General features: G+C 42.4%; 1 protein-coding gene across 4 annotated transcripts in view; it reads right to left on the bottom strand.

The window, feature by feature from the left end:
- Positions 1-16,097, bottom strand: part of MCTP1 (multiple C2 and transmembrane domain containing 1) — a 280,175-nt gene extending 264,078 nt beyond the window's left edge. The window contains exon 1 of one of the 4 annotated variants that reach the window (XM_071802132.1): positions 15,172-16,097. In XM_071802132.1, coding sequence (XP_071658233.1) covers positions 15,172-15,747 — 576 coding nt within the window. In that variant the 5' untranslated portion in view covers positions 15,748-16,097. The remainder of the gene's footprint in view (positions 1-15,171) is intronic. The other 3 variants (XM_071802129.1, XM_065861272.2, XM_071802128.1) reach the window with 3 other exon arrangements.
- Positions 16,098-21,620: the final 5,523 nt, after the last annotated feature.

The raw sequence follows: 21,620 nt of genomic DNA, 5'->3' as shown, positions 1-21,620 counted from the left end.
TCTCACAAACAAATACAGTGAACACCAAAAATACCTTATCTTGCTGAACAACTAGAATAGAGCTATTTTGCTTGTTATTGTCATCAGTGCTTTTGTAATTTTTTTCTTTGTTTAAAAACATCTAAACATCCCATCTATGCAGTGAATGAAGACAGGAGTAATTTTCACTAAATTATACAACCTAACAAATAATTCACATGCAATAACCTGGACAATGAGCAACACAGTGACCAGAATAAGTATAGCTGGCTAATGAGAATTAAGTAGCAATCTTGGATTTTGTAAAAATTCATAAGCTAGCCCTGCTTCTTATAAACAGGGACATCACCAGATGACGAGGAGTGTAAATGATACAAGCATATACAGCATAGGTCAAATTAAGTAATTTGTACACTTTTCATAAGATAGGTAAACTTTTCCCTAAATGCCAAATATTTCAGATAGAAGACAATATTTAAAATTTCAAATTTTTGTATGTACTAGTATATATTTTTCAAATCTCAATCTTCATTTTTAGTACTGAGAACAAGGATAGCATCAAATACTTTCTAAGTCTCTAATACCTCAATCTTATCCCCAACAACAAAGATTTCAGCAACATGGTAATAAACCTTTCCATATTTTCAAAAGTGATCTATGGGTTGTAGTTCTGCCCTGCTCCTAACAAATTGGATCAATAAAATATGTCAATCCTTTTTTCTGCCAAACCTCAAAGTGCTGAAATGTTGACTTCATTATGCACCACATATAGCTGAAAACCACTCCATTCCCTGATGAATTCATAAACAACAAATGATTATCTCAGCCAGGATGCCCTGGGAAGCTGCAATGACAGAAAACCTCTCCTGTCTTCTTTCCCCAAGTGTCCCCTGAAGGACAACACGCTTGCAGGTTCCGGGCAGTGTCAGGGAACAGAGCAGGAGCTTCTGAAGGATGTACCCAAGCAACGTGACAGTGACACACTGGTGCAACCCCTCTGCAGTCTGGTACCACTTTGACACCGCTCATCACACCCGTGTGCAGCAGAAGTCCGAGCTCTTCCCATGAGTGAGACCCACAGATCTGCCTCACCAATCAACCAAACCACAGGGCACATATGGAAGCCCACAACCTTAACACTAACCACAAATGTTACATATGCAAGGCAGAGGGACTGAAGAGGTGCTGATGGTTTAAAGTACTGAATTATCATTGCAATACTATTGTGATAATGACAAAATTTGAAATAAATGGTACAGAACGGATCCATTATAAACAGTGATGACAGTAACAGCTGGGGCAGAAAAGAACCCCCATTCCATGCAGAAATTTGAATTAAGAGACCAGGAAACAAGTTACCAGAAGAGTTGCTGGAATGCACTAGGTAAAACTTGAGATTTTATTGTGCCTCTGTTATTAGCACATGAGCCATTAGTACAGAAATTATTGCACTAATAAAGACGTGTGGCAATGAGAGGATGGAGCAGAAGAGACTTCTGTCTAATACAAAAGTTTTTCCTCATCTTCCCTGTGTCCTCTCCTCCACTTCACCTGCTTCCCTCCCCCTTTCATGCATGCACACACACACACACAGTTTTCACCTAACTCTAAAAACAAGTGAAACCTGATTTGCTAAAATAAATTTCCAGTAACAGCAACAGCAGTTTTACGGACCAAAGCACCCGTCCGTGTCTCACCATGTGCCCTTACATCCCAAGAATGGTACTTGTAACCCCACTTTTACTACCCCATCTGTCTTTCCCTCGATGGCTTTCATCAGGTATCATCTTAACAGCAACAAAAGTAGCACACATTACATCAATCACATCAGAATAAATCAACAGAATTGAGTCATTCTTCTTTGCTAAAAAAGAGGAGTGACAGAGGAAGCGACTGATATCCTTTTCTTCAGAAAGGCACTTGCAAAGATTTTGAGTAGCTTTGTCTTGCATAACTACTACATGCCAAAATGTTTTTGTGCATCATCGAGGACACATTTCTCCTGCCCATCACGACCTCTCTGAGTAGTAACTCTCAAAACTTTGGTATGGATTCTCCAGTGCATTCATCCAGGAAATAAATACGTCATGATCTCCGTGCTTAGAAAGACAACAGCCCGTACTTGATTGCAGTTAAGTGACATCAACACCTTCTGTGCTTTTCCATCACTTGCTACACCAAAAGTGAACAAAACACACCACTGTGCACAGCATCTTGCCTGCTCCCATCCCCGTGCTGCCCCACATAAGGACAAATGAAAATTCTTCGTTTTCATCTAGATATTTTAAATCATTTTGAAAAACTGGAAAATTCTTACATGCTATAAGCAGCTGCTTCTCCTTCTATAACCAAATCAACTGACACCAGGATTTTGACAAAAGTTCGTATTTGAGATATGCAACACATTGACCGGCCAATAAACTCTTAACGGGCAGTGCTGGTGTGATTTTCTAAATAATAAAATGTACCCACCACCTGAGTTTTGTCATTTGTGGTCATCACCGAAGAAAAACAAAAGTATAAGCAGAAACAAGAAGAAGTAATCTCAAAGCATTATTTTTTATGCTTTTATTTTGGTTTTGTTATGGTAGTAAAAGGTTTATCTAGAGCATAGCAAGTCTTCAATGCCACAGTGTGCATATTTAAAACACTAGCTAGTAAGACCAAGTAAATTCACTATTATCCTGCAGTTCTGCAGTTGACACAGGCTCCTGGCAATACATGACTAACTACAGCTTGTATTATTCAAGATGTTGCTACAAATAGGCCTGAAGTTTACATTTGTGTGGAGGAAGAGCATGACTGAACACCAGCAGAAAGAGCAGGAAACTGTAGACTTGTGGTTAATATTTGGCTTCTAAGCATCTAAAATTATTTAACAAGGCTTGAGGTACATGCTGTCCTTCAATAGATCAGCTCTTTGTGGGGGGGACAGGTGAATCTTCAGTGTCCTAAAACCTCTGTTTGTGCACATTATTTTAGACACAATTTTTCTAGCACTTTTATACCCACAGGAAATTAATAGAATTTTCTTTAAGCTCCCAAGTTTTAAGGAAAATTAGAAAGCAAAAGAAGCAAGAATTTAGAACCAAAGTAAACCAGCACTTTGCATATTGACATAGTGCTAAGTAGGGTCTACTGGTAAAAGCAGAAAGAAGTATAATTCATGATGCTACAGACATGCCTTTTTCTATCACATCAGAATTTTTAGGACAATTCCTATTTCATTTCTCTAGTCTCCATTAACATAAGGAGGTGTCTTTAAACAGGGAAGTGGCTCAGTTCCTCTGCATTAGGTGACTAAGAAACACTACCTCTGTAAGAGAAACATGAAATACAGAAATTCCAGATTAGATGATTGATAACACTTCCTAAAGCTGAGGAACTACCAAAACTAACCTTTTAAAGTCACTTACACCAAACATATGATCTGGAACCCTATATACAACATGCTATATGCCCAAGTACTGCCACAGTCTCACACCCAGTGTCTTCCCCACACAGAACCACATAGTCACCCACCATGTTTCTATTCCAAAAGCCAGGACATCAAAGCATTTGACTGCTCTAACAGTGGTAAGGAAATGAAAACAAGAAAACAAAACCAACCAAACAAAAAAACTCCACATCACAACACTCTCCAAGAACCATGTAGATAAAATTCTAAAAGGGAAACCCCTTAATTCTGTAGATCATTTCAGAAATGCAGATCTCCAGCACATCAAGATTATGAGATGATTTCTATTGTTATTCTGCAATAGCTCACAGAAAACACTGTAGCATAAATCTTAGCACATAAATTGCATGAGAAGTTTCACTGTTACGCTGCATATTGAACCACATTTGTCAGCTGAATCTTAGATATAAATCTTACAAAGATTAAAACTCTCAATTCTTAGAACGATTTTTATGCAGCACACAAGGGTTACATTATCAATATGATTTTATTCCATCACATTTTCTGGACTCCAGCTGATTCCCACATGCTGTTACTGTTATTTTCATTAAAATATAGGAAAAAAAAAATAGAAAAAGTGAGTTTTTGTGGCACAAAATAGTTCTCATATGAATTCTATACTAAATATCGTAATGCAGAACATTAAAACAACTATCTAATGTCAATAATGTTCAAAGTTTTAAAACTGAATTATTAAAACTGTAACAGAATATAAAAAACTATCTGCCAAAGAGGGCAAGAAACTTTTAATTGTAAGAGTAAGGACGCCCTTAAAGTGAAAGTAGAAGCTCCATTTCTCACCTTCAATTAACAGAGTTCAATAATTCTTCCTACTTTTCATCAAGCCTCGTAGAATTTGGGCTCTCTCTCTCTCTCCTGTGGACAAAGTTTCATTTGACGACCATTCACCACCCAGGAAATACAACAATAGAAAGCCAGTGTTTGTTTTTACCTGCTGCAAAGAGTTTTGTCCCCTCTCTCCAAGAATTTGGAGCCATTTGCCAGGTAGCATCAGTGGGATTTTCTTGAAACAACACTTAATAGGTAGAATTTTCTAAGTTTAGGAACAAAAGAAAGAATCCAAGAGTTCCTTGATGTTTTCTAGACAAAGCACAGGAGCTTCACCACAGCTGAAAATGAAGTTCTGTCCATACTGGGCAAGAATTAGTTTCTGGAAAAGTTCTCAACTCCTTTCCCATGGGCTGGATCTGCCAGCACAGACTGAAACTTATTTCAGCTGATCACCTCTGCTGTGCGCTTTGTTCTGGGCTCCAGAACTGGGTGGAAAAGGCATGGAAAGAGAAATTCAGTGACAGCTACCAACAAAAGCAATAGTTGTATTTCTTCTTCTCTTGTAATTACATGAGCAGCAGCACCAGCCATCCTAACAAAACACAGGTAGCAGAAAAGTGTCCCGGTTCTCAGCCCTCTGGTATTACACAGATTTTGGTATTTGTGTAAAACTTAACTCCATAAAATATTTACCATTAGCTACAGGGCAGTCTAGCTGCTGATCTAATAACTCACATCAGAAGAGTAAAAAAGTGTCTCGCCAGCACACATGAAAGGTATGAAGAAGAACAGCCTGCACGAGGTGAGAAACCAATATGGATATTATTCATTAATTGCAAGCTACTGATGGCTTAATTGCATATAGTGCACAAAGAATCTGTGAGGAACACCAGTTTCATCTTGTTCATCAAATGTTTGCAAGCGTTCAAAGGATTATTCATCTTTGTTTAACATGATCACCTGATCAGAAACACAGCAGAGATGGCAAGCTGAATGACTCCAGATGAATAAATACACCAAAAACCAGCACCATCCTACCCATAGCAGACTAAGGCCAGCTTCCTCATGGAAACGGCACTCAGGCTTTCCCCAAAAAACACCTAATGCGTCCAATACCACATTTCATGAATCACTTCTAAATATTATTTGTTTGAGAAACAGTTGCAGAACTTCCCAAGAATAGGAGTGAGGGAGGAGAGATAAAGTTTGAACATGTAGCATTTTAAAAACTGTTTTGATACTGAGTTTTATAGAGCATCTTAACAGTGCTAGTAGTTACAGAAGTAATTAAATAATTGACTAAACTGGGGTTGTTCTTCTGGAAGGAAATTTACTTCCTCCCTCCCCTTTCAAAGGGGAAAGATAGAAGAAAGAGAAGAGGGAAGACAAAGGAAAATTACAAGGTTATACAGAATTAGATTTACACATATTTGAGCAAAGTTTGAAATACAGTATTTCATTCAGAAGTACACACTGTTGCTCCCTCTGGATTTTTTGCAGGAACTTGGGATCTTAGTATGAAGGTTGTAATGCAGAAGTGGAAAAATAGGAAGGGTTTGAACTAAAAAATAATTTTTAAAAGATCTAACAGAATAAACAGCCAAGAATTACAGAGAATACGGACTGAGAGAAGAAATAAATTCTGCTCACAGAGGTTCACGCTTCCCAATGTCAATACGAATGAAGAAACAGTTCAGAGAAAGTGTTGCAAATAGTTCAAAATTTTGACAGCTCAACAAAATCTGTCCCCATAGCTGAAGTTCCCCTCCTACTGACAGCAAGAGCTCTACATGTTTCTGCTGTGCCATTACCTGGCCTCAACATTGTCCAACATTCATGGCGTACATTTCACCTGTGAAAAAACACATCATCAGAATAGCATGTCTGTGATTCAACTCAGAATTTTGTTCTGCTACATTTCTGGAAGAGGGGGGAGAGAAAAAAATAAAATATATATATCTCCAGTTCTGGAGATGCAAACTATTTTTGCTACACAAAGTTAGCAAGAAAATAACGTTTATCTCAGTAAAGCAGGAGTTAGGGGGAAGTGGCAGAAGAAGGGTAAATTGATCAAAATGCCTTTGACAAGAGGTGGTTAAAACACCAGTGATCATCTTTAGAATTTCTCCATTTAGTGGGAAACAAAAAATGTTCAGCTTTGCAGTGACATAATCCCAAAGCCTAATAAAGTGAAGAATTCCACCTTCTGTCCCCCATCTTGTGACCACACTATTCCTGGAAGGACTTGAGTTGCGTTCAGAGTTCCCAGAGAAAACAACCAGCCAACGTGCTCTTTTAATCCACATCTTCAGGTCACGAGAACTTCACTAGAGACATCAAACACTAGGATAGGATCTTTCTGTGGTAGCATTCGATCATCATCTCCAGGTTCCCTGTAGTGGTAGCCCACGTCTTCTGGGGTATTAAGACACAGGTACACAAGCAAAAATTAATTAATTGTTGAAGAATTCAGCAGCCATTGCTTGGTATCCAGCTATGCCACCTGCTACCCAACGTAGCAGTTCAAGGCTTTCCCTGCTGAAGTGGGAACGTATAAAACACGAACACTGGACAATATCCAACAACAGCCAGAAGTTCTATTTTAAGCATCAGTGATGCTAAGTCTCAAACATATCAGAGCAAGAACCACATTTAGATGGAAAAAGGGTGCTTTAAATATAAACCCTCGTTTGTAAGTATAAAATGCCAAGTAATTACCAGATGCTATCAGTGCTAATGACTGGAAACTGGTATGACCATCCACAGATAAACTTGATGACAGAGCAACACAAATAGACCATGAAATCATTACTCCGTTAGGGAAATTTTAGCACAAACAGTATGTGTATTTAGTTTTTTCTTTAAAAACAAGTTGAAAAATTACATTTCTCTAGAAGTAATAGGATTTAATGGATGATACTCTGAAATTATTGATGCAAAAGCCGAACATGTTATGGTGTATACCATGCTACTATCTCTCCCAACTTCTCAAATATGCAAACTAAACCTAACCACTTGGACCGAGGCCACAAGTATCTCATAGCCCTCCCTATGACATGCTCATGATGGGTCATGGCCAAATTATTAGTACAAGTCAAGTTACTGGACTTATACACCTGGAAAATCAACTAATTTTTTTGGAGGGAGCGTATCATAAGCTCTGTTAATGACTTACTCGTGAATCTCTTCTCAGACAAATGCAAAATTATGTCAGCTCCACTGGCTACAGAAAAGCACAAACAAGACAGAGCTGGATGTATTGCTATAGAGACAAAAATGATCTATTTACCTTACAGCACCATTAATCTGCAGTGGTAGATATAGCCTACAAAAGAAGGAGAGGAAATAATACAAAAATAATAAGAAAAATACAAGTCCTTTCATCACTACTTTGCTACAGGTATTTCAGCATGGTGTTAAATTCTACCTTTCCAGAAAACCTTTATTCTACATTGCATTGTTCCATGTTAATCACTGTTCACAGTTCTGTTTGGAACAAGCAAATGAATCTATTTTAGGGCTTTCATATATACTTATCACCATCTAGTCACTTACATAGTTGATTTCTTAAGAGAAGGAATTCTCTTTAGGGAGGAAATTAAGCACTTGGGATCTTTTAAGAATTTGAAACTACAAATTTTATTTGGTGAATAGTCTGAATATTTGGTCAAATTCGTACACAGGAAATTATGTCAGCAACACACAAGCAGAGCACGAAGGAGTGAAGAGTGCTCACTATCCTTATTAATTACCTGATTTGCTGAGACTCTCTTCCTCTTCCTGAGTCACTCAGGTGGAACATAAGTAACCAGGTGGCTTCATTGAGAAATATCCCAGTACTGCAACAGTTTTATCCCCAGGTCCCATATCTCAAATGCAGAGTTCAAAACTTTCAAAACTAGACTTATTTGACAGTGATGATCTATCACAGCTCTAAGTCTTTGAAGCAGGAAACCTCTGGCTTGGTGGCAAGGTATGGATCATCTGCCCCACAAGACTCCAACACTAAAGTCCAGAGGGATCATTTTATTGTGTACTTGCTATGGTTTGTCATTGGTTCACCATTACAGAACCACAAGGAACAGATACCGCTGTTTTTCTGAGCAGAACACAAACTCTACATCAAATAAAAATCCACACTGACCTAGAGGTGAGCTAATTTGTAGTTTTGATACATTAGGCCTACCACAGAAAAAGGTTAGGGAAATTATGCCTTATTCTACAAGGGAAGAGGACAACATTTCTTTTTTAAACTTAACAGGTCTTACATTATAGTTACCTTTTAAAACTCCCTAGAAGATAGAACTTATAGTATCTGAGATCTGGGATAGAAAGTAAGATTAGAGAGGAAAAGCCAAATTTAGTCTTCGGATCAATGCGGAGTTCCCAGTTGTCTTGCCGAATACCGGCAATTCATCCAAGGAGAAAAAACAAAGACACCACTGGGGTGTATTAATATGTTATCACCACAACACAAGACAAATCAGTTAAATTAGGACTAACTACAGAGCTGGGTGATGAATGACACGCTGGATATTTCAAAACTGCTTTGGTCATAAAGCTCTTTTTGTAACAATATTGTAACTGATGATAAGTCTCATTGATATGCCTAATAAAATCCCGCATCCAACATTTCAACAAGAGAGAAAGAACATTTTTTGACATTCCTCAAAAAAAAAAAATTAAAAGTTTATCCATGTTCAGCTGTTTATTTTTTTACATTTAAAAAATTCAACACGATTCAGTATGTTATGAAATACATGCACATGAAGTACACTGAGGTAAAAGAGTTTTGACACAGTCACTCAAAATCCAAGTAGAATCCCTACACTGAAAATTAATCACCTCAGTGCAGAGTCACTTGGTAGAAAATAAGTGGGTTTTTGTTCCTTCAGTGCAAGGATTGTTGCAATTCCTATCTACAACCGCCTATTATTTTCAACACAATTATTTTACTATAAACCCCTATGATTAAGAAAGATGGGAGAAAGAAAAAAAAAAGAAAAAGAGAAAGTAAAGCTTGAATGAGGTCGTAGATAAACAATAAATCAACACCTGCTATTAGTTCACTTTAAAATCTAAGTGTTTCACGCAAGAATAAATGCAAACTGGCCAATTCTGAAAAATTATGTACCTCACACTGAAAACTCTGGAGACATCCTTCAGTTAATTAAGCAGAGGTTATTCAAGGTACAATTAAATACAATTCTATTGTGCCACCTCTTGATTTTCATGTCAGTAACACACTCACTGTATTAATACACTGTAAGTTGATGGACTGGTCAGAGGCTGACAGTGTAAGAAACAGATTAATGCATTTCAAGTTGCTGAAAGATTAACCCTTTTATTAAAAATTAATACAATGACAAAACAGGGCAATGCAGAACATCCCTGGATAAAAATCAGATGTCTAATTAAACTTCTGGATAAACAAACAACGTGGAGAGACTGCAACTGCTTTCTTAAAAAGGAACGAATTTTACCAACAGCTTTCTACTACTGCTATTTCTATGTAATTTCTCTTGACAAGTATCCACGCTCTTCTGACCCAGCTTAAACATTTTCTTATTTACTTATTACCTGCATACCAGAGACCAGATCCCCAAAAGCAGGCTTCTGCTGTTTTCTAAATTTTCACCCTCTTGTTCTCATAACACTACCACCCTCATATCATGCTCCAAATGCCTGAGCAAACTAGCTTTCTCCAACTCTTCTCGGATTGTATTGGTATCATCTCAGGAAAAGGCAATCCTTGAGAGACAAAAGTGTTCCATTTTCCTCACCACCTTCACCTTTCTCAGTGCAGTTTCTTAGAAATCCGAAATAGCAATTAAGATTCTCTTGGGTGACATTATCCATGTAGCTTTTTGCTGACATTTCTGCCTCTTTTGTCTTTATTTTGTTCTTTTGCCTTCATTGGCTGGATCAATTACTGAAACGTGACCTGTGACATACACCAATTAGAACAAAGAAGCCAAATTTTTCCCTTGTGTAACTTCAACTCCAGTGGCTCCAAGCCAGATATACATTCATTCTGACATAGGTAGAAAAACATGTATGGTATGCCAGTCACGTTTTCATTTGCTCTGCATCTCTCTCACACCAACTGCAAAATTCTCCCCTCTTCAGGCTTCCTGTGCCTCCTGTTCCATCACTACTCTTCCCTTTCTCCTTCCAAGACATGTCAGCACAACACCATGCTCCTTGCCCTGAAGGTGCAACCTCTCTTCATGCAACCCAGCTCACTAAACACCCCTTTATTTACAGATCCATCACGTGTGTCCCACAGCTCACTCCTACGTCACTGAGAGAATGGGATAGACCTTGTATCTGCCTCTCCGCTCTGGTGAGACCCCATGCAGTGCTGGTCCAGCTCTGGGTCCTCAGCACAGGACACACATGGAGCTGCTGAGAGGGGCCAGAGGAGCCCCAGGAATGATCCGAGGCTGGAACAGCTCTGCTGGGGACAGGTGAGAGAGCTGGGGTGTTCAGCTGGAGAAGAGAAGCTCCAGGACACCTCAGTGCACCTTTCAGTGCTTAAAAGGGGCCCATGAGAAAGATGGGACAGACTTTTGAGCAGGGCCTGTTGTGACAGGACAAGGGGTGATGGTTTAAACTAAAGGAGGGAGATCCAGGCCGGACATGGGGAAGGAATTGTTGTCCTGAGGGTGGTGAGAGCCTGGCCCAGGTACCCAGAGAGGTGGTGGATGAACCATCCCTGGAGACATCCCAGGCCAGGCTGGACGGGCTCTGAGCACCCTGAGCTGGTGAAGATGTCCCTGTCATGGCAGGGATGGGACACGAGGAGCTGGGGAGGTCCTGTCACTATTCCGCGATTCTATGATCTGGACACATATCTCCAGTTTTTCTTGTCTCACCTTTCTCTTGCATCATCTTGTGTTGTGCAACCTGGACCACTGTTACCTTATAGACCCACAAACGTAAGTCTGAAGGACACCTTATTAATTAAGCAAATAGCTCTGTGCACAGCAAAACTAATGAAGCTTCATTTCCTATGGCTGTGCCTCCAGCAGTTGAGCAGCAACCCCAGCCCTGCCCCTCTGCAATGAGCCTGGAGCCCTCCTGCGTCTCCTATTTACCCTCATAACCACAGAACTGGAGACAGACAGGGAGGGACGTGGGTAAGAACCTGCCCACTCACCCACCTTGATGAATCAACCAAGCTCCAGCGGGCAAGGAGATGCAGATTATAAGGGAAGCAGCAGTGCCCCTGGAGGGATGTTGTCATCTCCTGCCCGTGAAACACTCCAAGAGCTTTCTTTCCATCGCCATCAGGTCGCTTGCTCAAGGGTGCAAGACAAGTCCTGCAGCTCTCAGCTGTGTGGAGGTGACTGGATGCCACATCTGGGGTTAGGAGAGGTTTGGCCATGGAAACCTGCCATATGGCCTTTGGAAGCCGGAAGAAGGATGATGTTTATTTCTTCGTCCTAATAAACCATTTTCCTTTTAAAGGGTAGCAACAGTGTATAGGTTTCTTGCCAACAAATACAACAGTTATGATGCCTTTCTGTCCTGAAAACTATTCAAGGACGGCTTTGAGTAGCAATCAGTCTTCAGAGTAGAACTAGATCAGAATTTAAGAATCTTAGAGCTGTTGTAGTTGGAAAAGACCTTTAAGATCATTGAGTGTTACCATTCCCCCACCCCCAGCACTACCCATGTCCCTGAGAACCTCATGTCCGTCTGTCCAACCCTCTAGGGATGGTGACTGTACTGAGCAGCCTGTTCCAATGCTCCACAGCCCTATGGGGAAGAAATTGTTCCCACATCCAACCTCAGCCTCCCCTGGCGCAACTTGAGGCCGTTTCCTCTGCTCCTGGCGCTTGTTCCTGGGGAGCAGAGCCCGACCCCCCTGGCTCCAAGCTCCTTTCAGGCAGTTCAGAGATCAGAAGGTCTCCCCTCAGCTCCTGTGCTCCACCTGAACCCCCAGGTCCCTCAGCCGCTCCCATCACACTTGTGCTCCAGCCCCTCACCAGCTCCGTTCCCTTCTCTCCACTCGCTCCAGCACCTCAAGGCCTTTCTTGGCATGAGGGGCCCAGAACTGCCCCAGGATTCACGGTTTGGCCTCCTCAGTGCTCAGCACAGGGGGACAACAACTTTCCTAGCCCTTCCTTCCCATTTAGTACTCAAATTTAAGGGTTATTCTTCACAAAAGACTTCTCTCTTGAGTGTTCTCCTTTACTGGAATCAAGATAACAATCCTATTCACTGTAACAGAAGTTTTTTTCAATTCTGAGAAAACTAGACCTCTGCTGCGTTACCCATACCCAATGCAATACCACTATATAGTATTTTGATTAATTTAGATCATTTTTAAAAATCATAGAATCATATTATGAATCAAACTATTTTTAAATCATATAAATAGTTTGTCTATGTCAAAAAACACAATCCAAGATTAAATCCACACAGAGCAGCGAAATTTGCACTGTCAGTCTTTCCATCCACCACAGCAACCTGTGTTGCTTTTCATTAATGACAACTATGTTATTTCAGTTTAAAAGCAAAAGAAATTTGACTTCTCATGGGATTTTACTTTTCCTCACCATCTCCCTTAAAAAAACTAGTAGGTCTTTTTGTGTACTTATTTGCTGAAAACTCCAACAGTCTGGATCCTTGATCCAAGAGGAGGTAGCATTTGCTTGCCCCTGTATTTCAATCACATTTTAAATACACTTTAAAGCAAGCTGTAATTACAGCGTTGTTTTGCTTTGTGATAATTTATTCTTGTTTTTCGTGATTCTGTTAGTTACTAGAATTCTTTTTGACCTTTGGACATGTAAGGCTACTGGGCAATAATAATCAGGACACCTCTGAAATTCTGTGCTGAAGTAAAACTTGGATTTGAAAAATACACATTATTCCTAACTCACATTACCAGACTTCTAGGCCCAAATCTTTAGAGGGGTGTAAATGCCATGACTGAAGTTATGCAGGGACCTTGTTGCTTTGGGGGTGCAGCACGTAGGTGTGCAAGACTGGATTCCTGAAATATATTGAACTGGAAACTCCTGCTGGTCACAGTGGAAGTACTTGCTCTGTAACAGACCACTGAAGAGCATCAGACACAAATTAAGACAGCCCAACTGTGCTTTACAGCCTGGCTCTCATTTCCCCAACTATCCCATAGCTCAGTGAAGCTGGTGAATTAAATAAGGTTTAATACCCTAAGCAAGGTTATACCTCTAGAGATGAGAAGTGCAGAGGATGGGCTGAGTATGGAATAGCAGAACAGCTGTTTCAAATCATCCCACCAAAACAAACATCATGATCAGCAGCTCTGCAAACTCCACCAACACACAAGGGACATGACGAGCTTTATTTAGTACCAAAAATAACAATTTTGGTATGCAGGCACAGCCCAAGTTAGTACTAGAAACTGCTTGGAGGAATTGGCCATAATCATGCTAATTAAAGGCAAGTGTTAGAAAGCTTGGGTACCACTTGGTTTTCATTAGCAATATTCTCTCCAAATGTTATGACTGTACCTTGTTCAAGAGTAATACCCACACAACTAAATAACAATTGACATATTTTGTAAATAAATGTTCTATTTATTTGCTAAACAGCAGAACATCACTTAAAAAAACCCACACCTTTTCATACTTATTACTTACTAGATGTAGCAGTCTTTAAAACAGAAGAATATCCGGTAGTCCTAAGCAATAATACTTAAAACATGCATTTTTGTGAGCTGTGGTGGGGGAATAAAGGGACTGACGGCTGCAGGGAAACATCCACTTCATAAACACAAATCAAAATAATCCCAGGTCAAGAAGCAACAGCCTAAAATATTTACAAACATGATTTATACAAGGGATAACCACAGTAATTTTGAGTCAGCATGGGGCTTATCCCCACAACAACCCATGAGACTCAGACATAGCGTTAGGCCTGGGTCCTGTGTTTGTAAAGCTGAGATCTGACTCAGAAGTCATCACAGAACCACCACTACTCTTCTCCAAATCAGGACCACAACTTCTTTTTGACACCAAACACACATACGGTGCCTTTTACTTCAGTTACTCATTTCTCCCTAATTAAGACAGAAGACAATATATAATAATATGTATTAGCCAACTATTCTGCCAAAAAGTGGATGACTGCTTAGAATGACACAAACTCCAGAATGACTCATGTGTTTTGCACTTTTCTCGCAGTAAATTTATTCCAGGATTCAGCAGCCCCTATCAACACTAGCTTCAACACTTAATTCAGATCTGACAGTCGGAAGAGCTATGGCTTTATACACCACCTGCCCCCACCGATGGGAGAAGAACAACTAATTTCATCAGCCTGAACCGATGGCTGCACGTGACGATGCCTGGTATGTTCTGCCAATTAATTACCTACTGTCTGTTAAATTTGTACTAGTGGTCGTTGTTCGTGTGTCCTGCAGAAATTCAACAATCCAAATCCGGAATAAGCAGGAGAGGAAAAAAGTGGAGGTTACCCGAGCAAAAGCCGTGCTGGGAGCGTCAAGGACAGCAACCAGCAGCGAGGGGCTGTCACAGAGATGCTCTGGGGACAGGTGGGACAGCGCTGCGGGGATAAACCCCCGACTTCATCCTGCGGGGCACCTTCTCCCCGTGCGGTTTACACATGGAAGGTCGCGGGAGGTCGCTCCCGAGTGCGAGCAGCCCTGTCACGCACGGCAGACACGGCCCCGCCACGCTGCCCGTCACGACGCGGGGGTGCGGAGGAGGAGGCAGCCGAGCCCCGCGGCGGGGAAGGCGGGCAGGGCAGCCCCGCGGGGCTCGGGCCGGTACCCCCCGAGCCGGTTCCCCCCTGGAGCAGTTCTCTCCTCCCCCGAGGCGAAGGGCGCCCCGCATCAGCGGGCAGCATCCCCTCCCCGGGGACCACCTTCCCGCCCGCCCCCCGCCCAGAGCTGCCAGCGCAGCCCCGCGGGGGCCGACACTCACCTCGCTGCCGTCGCCCTCCTCCGCCCGCTGCTCCTTCCTCCTGCCAGCGCTGGGCGAGCCCTGCAGCAGCTGCTCCAGGCAGGCGGTGCTGGGCAGCGAGGAGCTCTTCTGGTGGGACAGGTGCGCCCCGGGCCGGCGCCCTTCCTTCCCGCCCTTGTGCCCCTCATCCCCGGCGACGGGGTCGTCCCGGTGACCGGTTGGCGGCCCCTTGCCCTGGGGGAGCAGGTGCTCCCGCAAGCGGCGCAGGGCGGAGCCGGTCTCGCCGCCCGGCTCCAGCGGCTCGGCGGCCGAGCAGCACAGGTTGGGCTGGGAGGACGAGAAGACGCGGTCCAGCACTTGCCTCCGCCGCTTGAAGCCGCTCCACTTGGCGGCGGGCGGCAGGTCCCCCTTGCCGCTGGCCGGCGGCGGGGCGGGGGGCTCCGCAGTGCGGCGCTCAGCTGCCGCTCGCCCGCTGCCGCTCCGGCCCTTGCCCCCCAGTTGCAGGTTCTTCCACAGCCGGGCCTGGAAGGACACCGTGGGCTCGGGCTCGCCGGGCTTCTCCCCCGCGGCCGCCCGGGTCTCCTTGCCCGCCTCCATCCTCCTCCTCCTGCTGCTGCGGCCGCGGCGGCTGCGAGAGCAACAGCAGCAGAGCCCGGCGGAGCCCGGCGCCTTCACTCCCGTGTGGGGCGGGCCGGAGCGGCGCCCGCCGCCGGGGACGAGCGCGGAGCTCGGTCTCGGTCTCGGTCTCCGCTCCGCCGCGCCGCCCCGCGCTCAGCGCCGCACGACTCAGGGCTGGCGCTGGAGCCGCGCCGAGGAAGTTAAAGGAAGGACGAATCTCTTCCTCCCCGGCCCCACCAGCTGGAAAGTTTGCCGCTTTGAGCCCCCCGCCGGGCGCTCCCCCGATGGCCGCGGCGGGGGCGGGCTGCGCGGAGCCCGGCGGCAAGGTTGACGGAGCGGCCGCCGGAGGCTCGCCTATATATATACGTGCGGCAATGCAAGGACATAGCGGGAGTGGGCTTATCCTGCCCCCCTCCCCACCTGTATTTTGCATTGGTGACATCCGCACGGCTCAGGAGGGAGGGCGCACCCGGCGCTGCAGCCCCCGCTCTGTCCGGGCAACGCGGCGATGGGTCCCTGCAGCCCGGGGACTCTCAGACCTCCGGGTGGAGGTGGGGACGTGAGGCAGCTTCCAGCGGGGCTCCAGCGTCGGTCCCGGCCCGCGGTGACCTTGTCGGGGGAAGGTTCGGGTGGCTCAGGAGGCACCAGCCTCGGTGCCAAAGATACCTGTGGGCAACTCTGCCCTTTGGATGCAAAATGCACAGCCCGGACAGGCAGCTTCATTGACATGTGCATTGTAAAAACCCTCAGTTCATTTGTCACGTCCATATTTTTTCTAAAATATATATATGTGTGTGTGTATGTATAATTGTAAATAATTCAATTGTTTTATCACCATAGTACGCTGTATTAGTGGCCCCAACACTGTATCTTGAAATGCTTAATAGTGTCTAAAGTTTCTTTTTAAATTGAAATAATAGCGACCTGCTCTGGGTGAAGATATCCCTGCTGACAGCACGAGTTGGACTGGATGAGCTCTGAATGCCCCTTTCCAACCTAAACTGTTCTGTGATTCCATGATTTCAGAACAGGTTTATATAGTTCATGAAACAAACTGAAGCAAAATAAATCTTTCTTGTGTACACTGAGCTGTGCCTTTATCCGGTGTACTTGAGGGTTTCTTTTCAAAAGAAAAGGATTCATCCACCTATATTCTGGTGAGCTTTCCCAAAAGAAGTGTGCAACCAGGCATTTGAGAATACAACTTTTGCTGCACAGAGCAGGAAGAATACAAATTACAAGTCCTGAGATAAAATGGACGTTTTCAATTCACCAGAGCCTTGGGAGCTCAGTCTACAACATTTGAGAAAATAGCCCAAATAACCTCTGAACCACTGGAGATTATTTTTGAGAAGCCTTGTCAGATAAGTGACATTTCAAGACTGGAAAAAGCCAAACATAGTCATAGTCCAAAAAAAAAAAATTGAGGATGGAAAATCACAGATAGGTCAACCTACTTTGATCCCTGGAAGCGAATACAAATAATCCGTTTCTAACCACCTGAAAGCAAAAGCATCAGATAGATTCCAAATCTCAAATGGATCGAGGCCTGGAGGAAGCTTATGTGTCTCCATTTCTGAGATGACATCTTCAAATCAAAGAAGAAATGTGCTGAAATGGAAGCTCTTTAAAAGGTTTGCTTTCTTGCAAATAATGGATTTACTCGATGAGCAGGAATCAAAAGAATAAAAGAAAATGTTGATTTTTTCCTGTCTATACTGGGGAGATTGACAAAGGCTATCTAAAGAAGCATTTCAGTATATCATAGAATTATAATACAGTTTGGGTTGGAATGGACCTTGAGGATCATAATACCTGTTTCTACCTTCTGTTTTACTCTTTTTATTTTCATATTAGAGTTGAAACAGCTTTAGAATAAGCAGCTTTTCAGACAGAGAATAATTTCTATTAAAGTTATCGATAGGCATAGTAAGGGTACAACATTGTATGCAGAACTGCTTATTCGACAAAATACTGAACTACTCTCGTCTTTATTTTCAGCAGTGATTACACCTTCCTATTTTGAAAATTTGAAAGACCAGAAATTTGTTGTCTGTACAGATAAATTCACTACAACAAGTTGTCGCGTAAGTGCAATAGTACCACACAGAAGCTCATGGTCTAGGCGTAGTGGGCACAAGCTGCAGACTGCAGAATCGTGTTTTGAGTCCAGCTTTTGCTGCATTTTTGTGACCCCTGTGTTGAGTGATCCCAAATAACATGTTGGCAGGCCTCCTGCTTATTTTTCCCCAAAAGCCAGCATGAGCTTTCCTCACATTAAAATTGTGTCATTGTATCATCATTTCCGCATATATCTAGTCCATGTCCCTTTTATCTAACCACAAAGTAGGTTTGCTTATAAATGGAAAAGGTCAAAGTAGCTCAGGCTGTTTAGCTGCTGAAACACTCATTGTCCCGAGGGGTGAAGTGGATCTGGACCAGAAGACAGGATATGGCCACAGTGTAACAGGCAGACTGGGATTATTCTAACATTACATCAAATCAATTCGCCATAAACAGTTTTATAATAAAATGAGTCATTCTGCACATTGAACTCTCTGAGCATCTTAATTTATTGCATCTGAAGCTGAACGTGGCAGAACGATCACGGCAAGACTTCAAGCAACATTCAGATGGAAATCTCAACATTTAACAATAATATGGATATAACACCTGTGCAGATGGGAATGACACTTTTCAAGGGGTACAAATAAGCCTTTTTTAGCCTTAGAAATAAAAGAAGGATATCTGAAAACATTTCTTGATGCCCTATTGCATCAATATTTTGTAAGCTAAAACAGAACATCAGAAAAAGAAAAAAAATAATGACTCTATGTTTCAAATATGAAACCATGGAGATTCATAGTAGGGTTTTTTATTATTTCCAACATATCAATTGTACATGTCAAAAAAGAAGAACATTTTCTGAGGAAAGCAGCTATCGATATCCTCAGAACTGTATTTGATGTATCTATAGATGTCATTACATGAATTAGTCTAATTGAAACTAGTGAAACAAATGTACCGCTCAATGTTAAGCTCTGTGCTTTTTTATAAGATTTATTTTCTAACACTCTTGCAGATTGACCCAAAGCCCCAAATTTCTCCAGTGATTTAGTTCAAATAAATATCTCTCAGTTTGGTTTTGGTTATTTCTTAAAAAAATAAAAAAACACCAAAACCACCACCACAACAACAACAAAATAATAATAATTTAAAAAAACCCAAACAAACAAATGAAAGCACATCTCCCCTCCCCTACTTTGTAGCTTCTGATATTTATGTCATTACCTATGTGTATTTGTGTTTGGAAACATACTTATATTCTTAGTTAACTCCTCCTATTGAAACACCCTCCCTTTCAGAATCTAAAATATAGCAAAGACGGTACCATTTTGAAATACATACCAGATGATTATGGAGTGCTATTTGACTGGAGCACGGCCCTAGACTCAAAGGGTGAACATGATTTAGGTCTTCTCAGCCTGGAACCGTATTTTAACACTGTTTGCACGTGTTCACTGCTGTCATTCTGTCTTTTTCTTTCTCGGTGTCTCTTCAGTAGGAATTATTGTGAATTTATCTCTTCTTTTTCCATCAAAGTTATATTTCCAATGGCAAATTTCACGTCTATAATGGAGTTCTTGAGTACAACCTTGAATGCTGATTTTTGCTAGCACAGTAATGATGGGACACAGGCAACCCACAAATGAATTTGAGGTCTTGGCATGATAAGCGATATCTCAGGTAACTTCTCCCCAGCTTGTTGTGAGAAATTTTGTCTTATGCAGACAATCACTTGTCCTTTAACCCTTCTTGTCCACACCTGAAGTATTTTTACCAGAAACTTTCTGATTGGGATTCAGCACGAGGCACGAATCTGGTACAGAGCATTGTAGCCGGAGTAGCTAAGAGCTTTGAAATATAAAAAGTATTGAAACCATGTCATATGGTTTGAAGCTCCAGGCAACCTTAGCTATAGGCAGTACTACAAGTCCTGTCTTCACCCACAAGTACACAGTAATGAGTACATTTCTTCTTGGATTTTATACAGATAATTATGCTCCTACCACATATGGCTCTTCTAATTTGACAAAACACAGCATCTCACAAAGCCAATCGTAACTTAGCTCTGCAAAATGCTTCGTCGTCTTGCTGCAGTTTTGAATATTTTTAACCAGCTACTGAGATTTTTGGTTTAGCAACGACAATACAGATTCAGCCATTAATCCAGGATGGCACTGGTTTCAAACTGTTTTCCTGAAGTAAACTCCCTTTCTATATCAGCAAAGTGCCATGAAGTTTATAGGATGCACTGTTACAAGAACTTGAGTCAGTTTACTGGAGATTGATTTAACTTCATTTCGTTTATATCTTTTGTCTCTAAAGTTTCAGCTTTCTGCCAAGGTTCCTTGGCTATTTGTTTAATCATTGGCGTTGGTGCCTGACACAGCTGCTGCAACAACATGTGCGGGAAGGTCTAACTCAGCTTCTGGGAATAAAAGGAAGGAAAATTTTGTTGTAATTTTAATTTAGAAATTTAATTTAGAATTTAAAATTTAGAAATTATTTTTAAAGCCTCAATTTTATCTAAATTTGTCTGACACTCTCAGGATTTCTGTAGTTAATGTATATAAACATTAACAAACAAATCTACATGTGATACAACATTTCAAAGTACCCTCTGCCTATTTTGTATTTTATCTGTGTTGATTTTACAATGTGAATAAATATTAATAAATATTTTTAATCCTTATATTCTTGTAGGGTCTTGAGAAATTTGTAGTATTAAGCATTTGGCCTCCTCTCCTAGTCTAATCTTTATTTGCTAGCATTACCAGTATTTCTGCACAATATATCCATTGTTATTTTCTCTTCTGTGATTCATCGTGACTTCAGCCTTGTTTTTTTCGTTCCTGTATTGTAAAACCCATCAGTGCTTATGATTCACAACTGATAGTCAAGTTGACTTTTACAGTTATCTTTGCGTATTGACCCAAGTGGTTTTATATCATTACAAAATTCCAAGTTCATAATCTGTTAGATCAATGGGAAAAGCTTGAAATGCTTCCACTCAACACTTTGGTTAGGATGGGTTTTGGTCTTCCCTTCAGATTCTGTCAGGGCTACTGGGCCGGCTGTAGCTCCCTCCCCTTTCAGCCCCTCTTTCTAAGGGAACTTCTTTTAGGCCTTTGCCCAGATTTCAGGTGAATTTCATGATTCTCTCTTAGGCTGGGACCTGTGTCTCTGCCCTCTACTCTGCCCTGGGGAGACCGCACCTGGAATATTGTGTCCAGCTGTGGCCCCTCAGCTGCAGAAGGACAGGGAACTGCTGGAGAGAGTCCAGCGCAGCCACCAAGATGCTGAAGGGAGTGGAGCATCTCCCGTGTGAGGAAAGGCTGAGGGAGCTGGGGCTCTGGAGCTGGACAAGAGGAGACTAAGGGGGGACTCATTCCTGGGGATCAATATGGAAAGGGGCAGTGTCAGGAGGATGGAGCCAGGCTCTTCTGGGTGACAACCAGTGACAGGACAAGGGGCAATGGGTGCAAACTGGAACACAGGAGGTTCCACTGGAAGAGGAGAAGCAACTTGTTGGGGGTGAGGGTGTCAGAGCCTGGCCCAGGCTGCCCAGGGAGGCTGTGGAGTCTCCTTCTCTGCAGACATTCAAACCCGCCTGGACCCCTTCCTGTGGAACCTCAGCTGGGTGTTCCTGCTGCGGGGGGATTGCACTGGATGAGCTTTACAGGGCCCTTCAACCCCTCACATTCTGGGATACTGTGATTCTGTGATTCTCCATAGTTCCTGTGTCACTCCAGGTACAAAGTTCAGGCTTCTTTATTTCCTTCCTTTGC

The sequence above is a fragment of the Patagioenas fasciata genome, chromosome Z (genome assembly GCF_037038585.1).
Source record: "Patagioenas fasciata isolate bPatFas1 chromosome Z, bPatFas1.hap1, whole genome shotgun sequence".
NCBI classification, from domain to species: domain Eukaryota; kingdom Metazoa; phylum Chordata; class Aves; order Columbiformes; family Columbidae; genus Patagioenas; species Patagioenas fasciata.
Note: the sequence above shows the minus strand (reverse complement) of the source record. Positions and strands in the feature narration are given on the sequence as shown.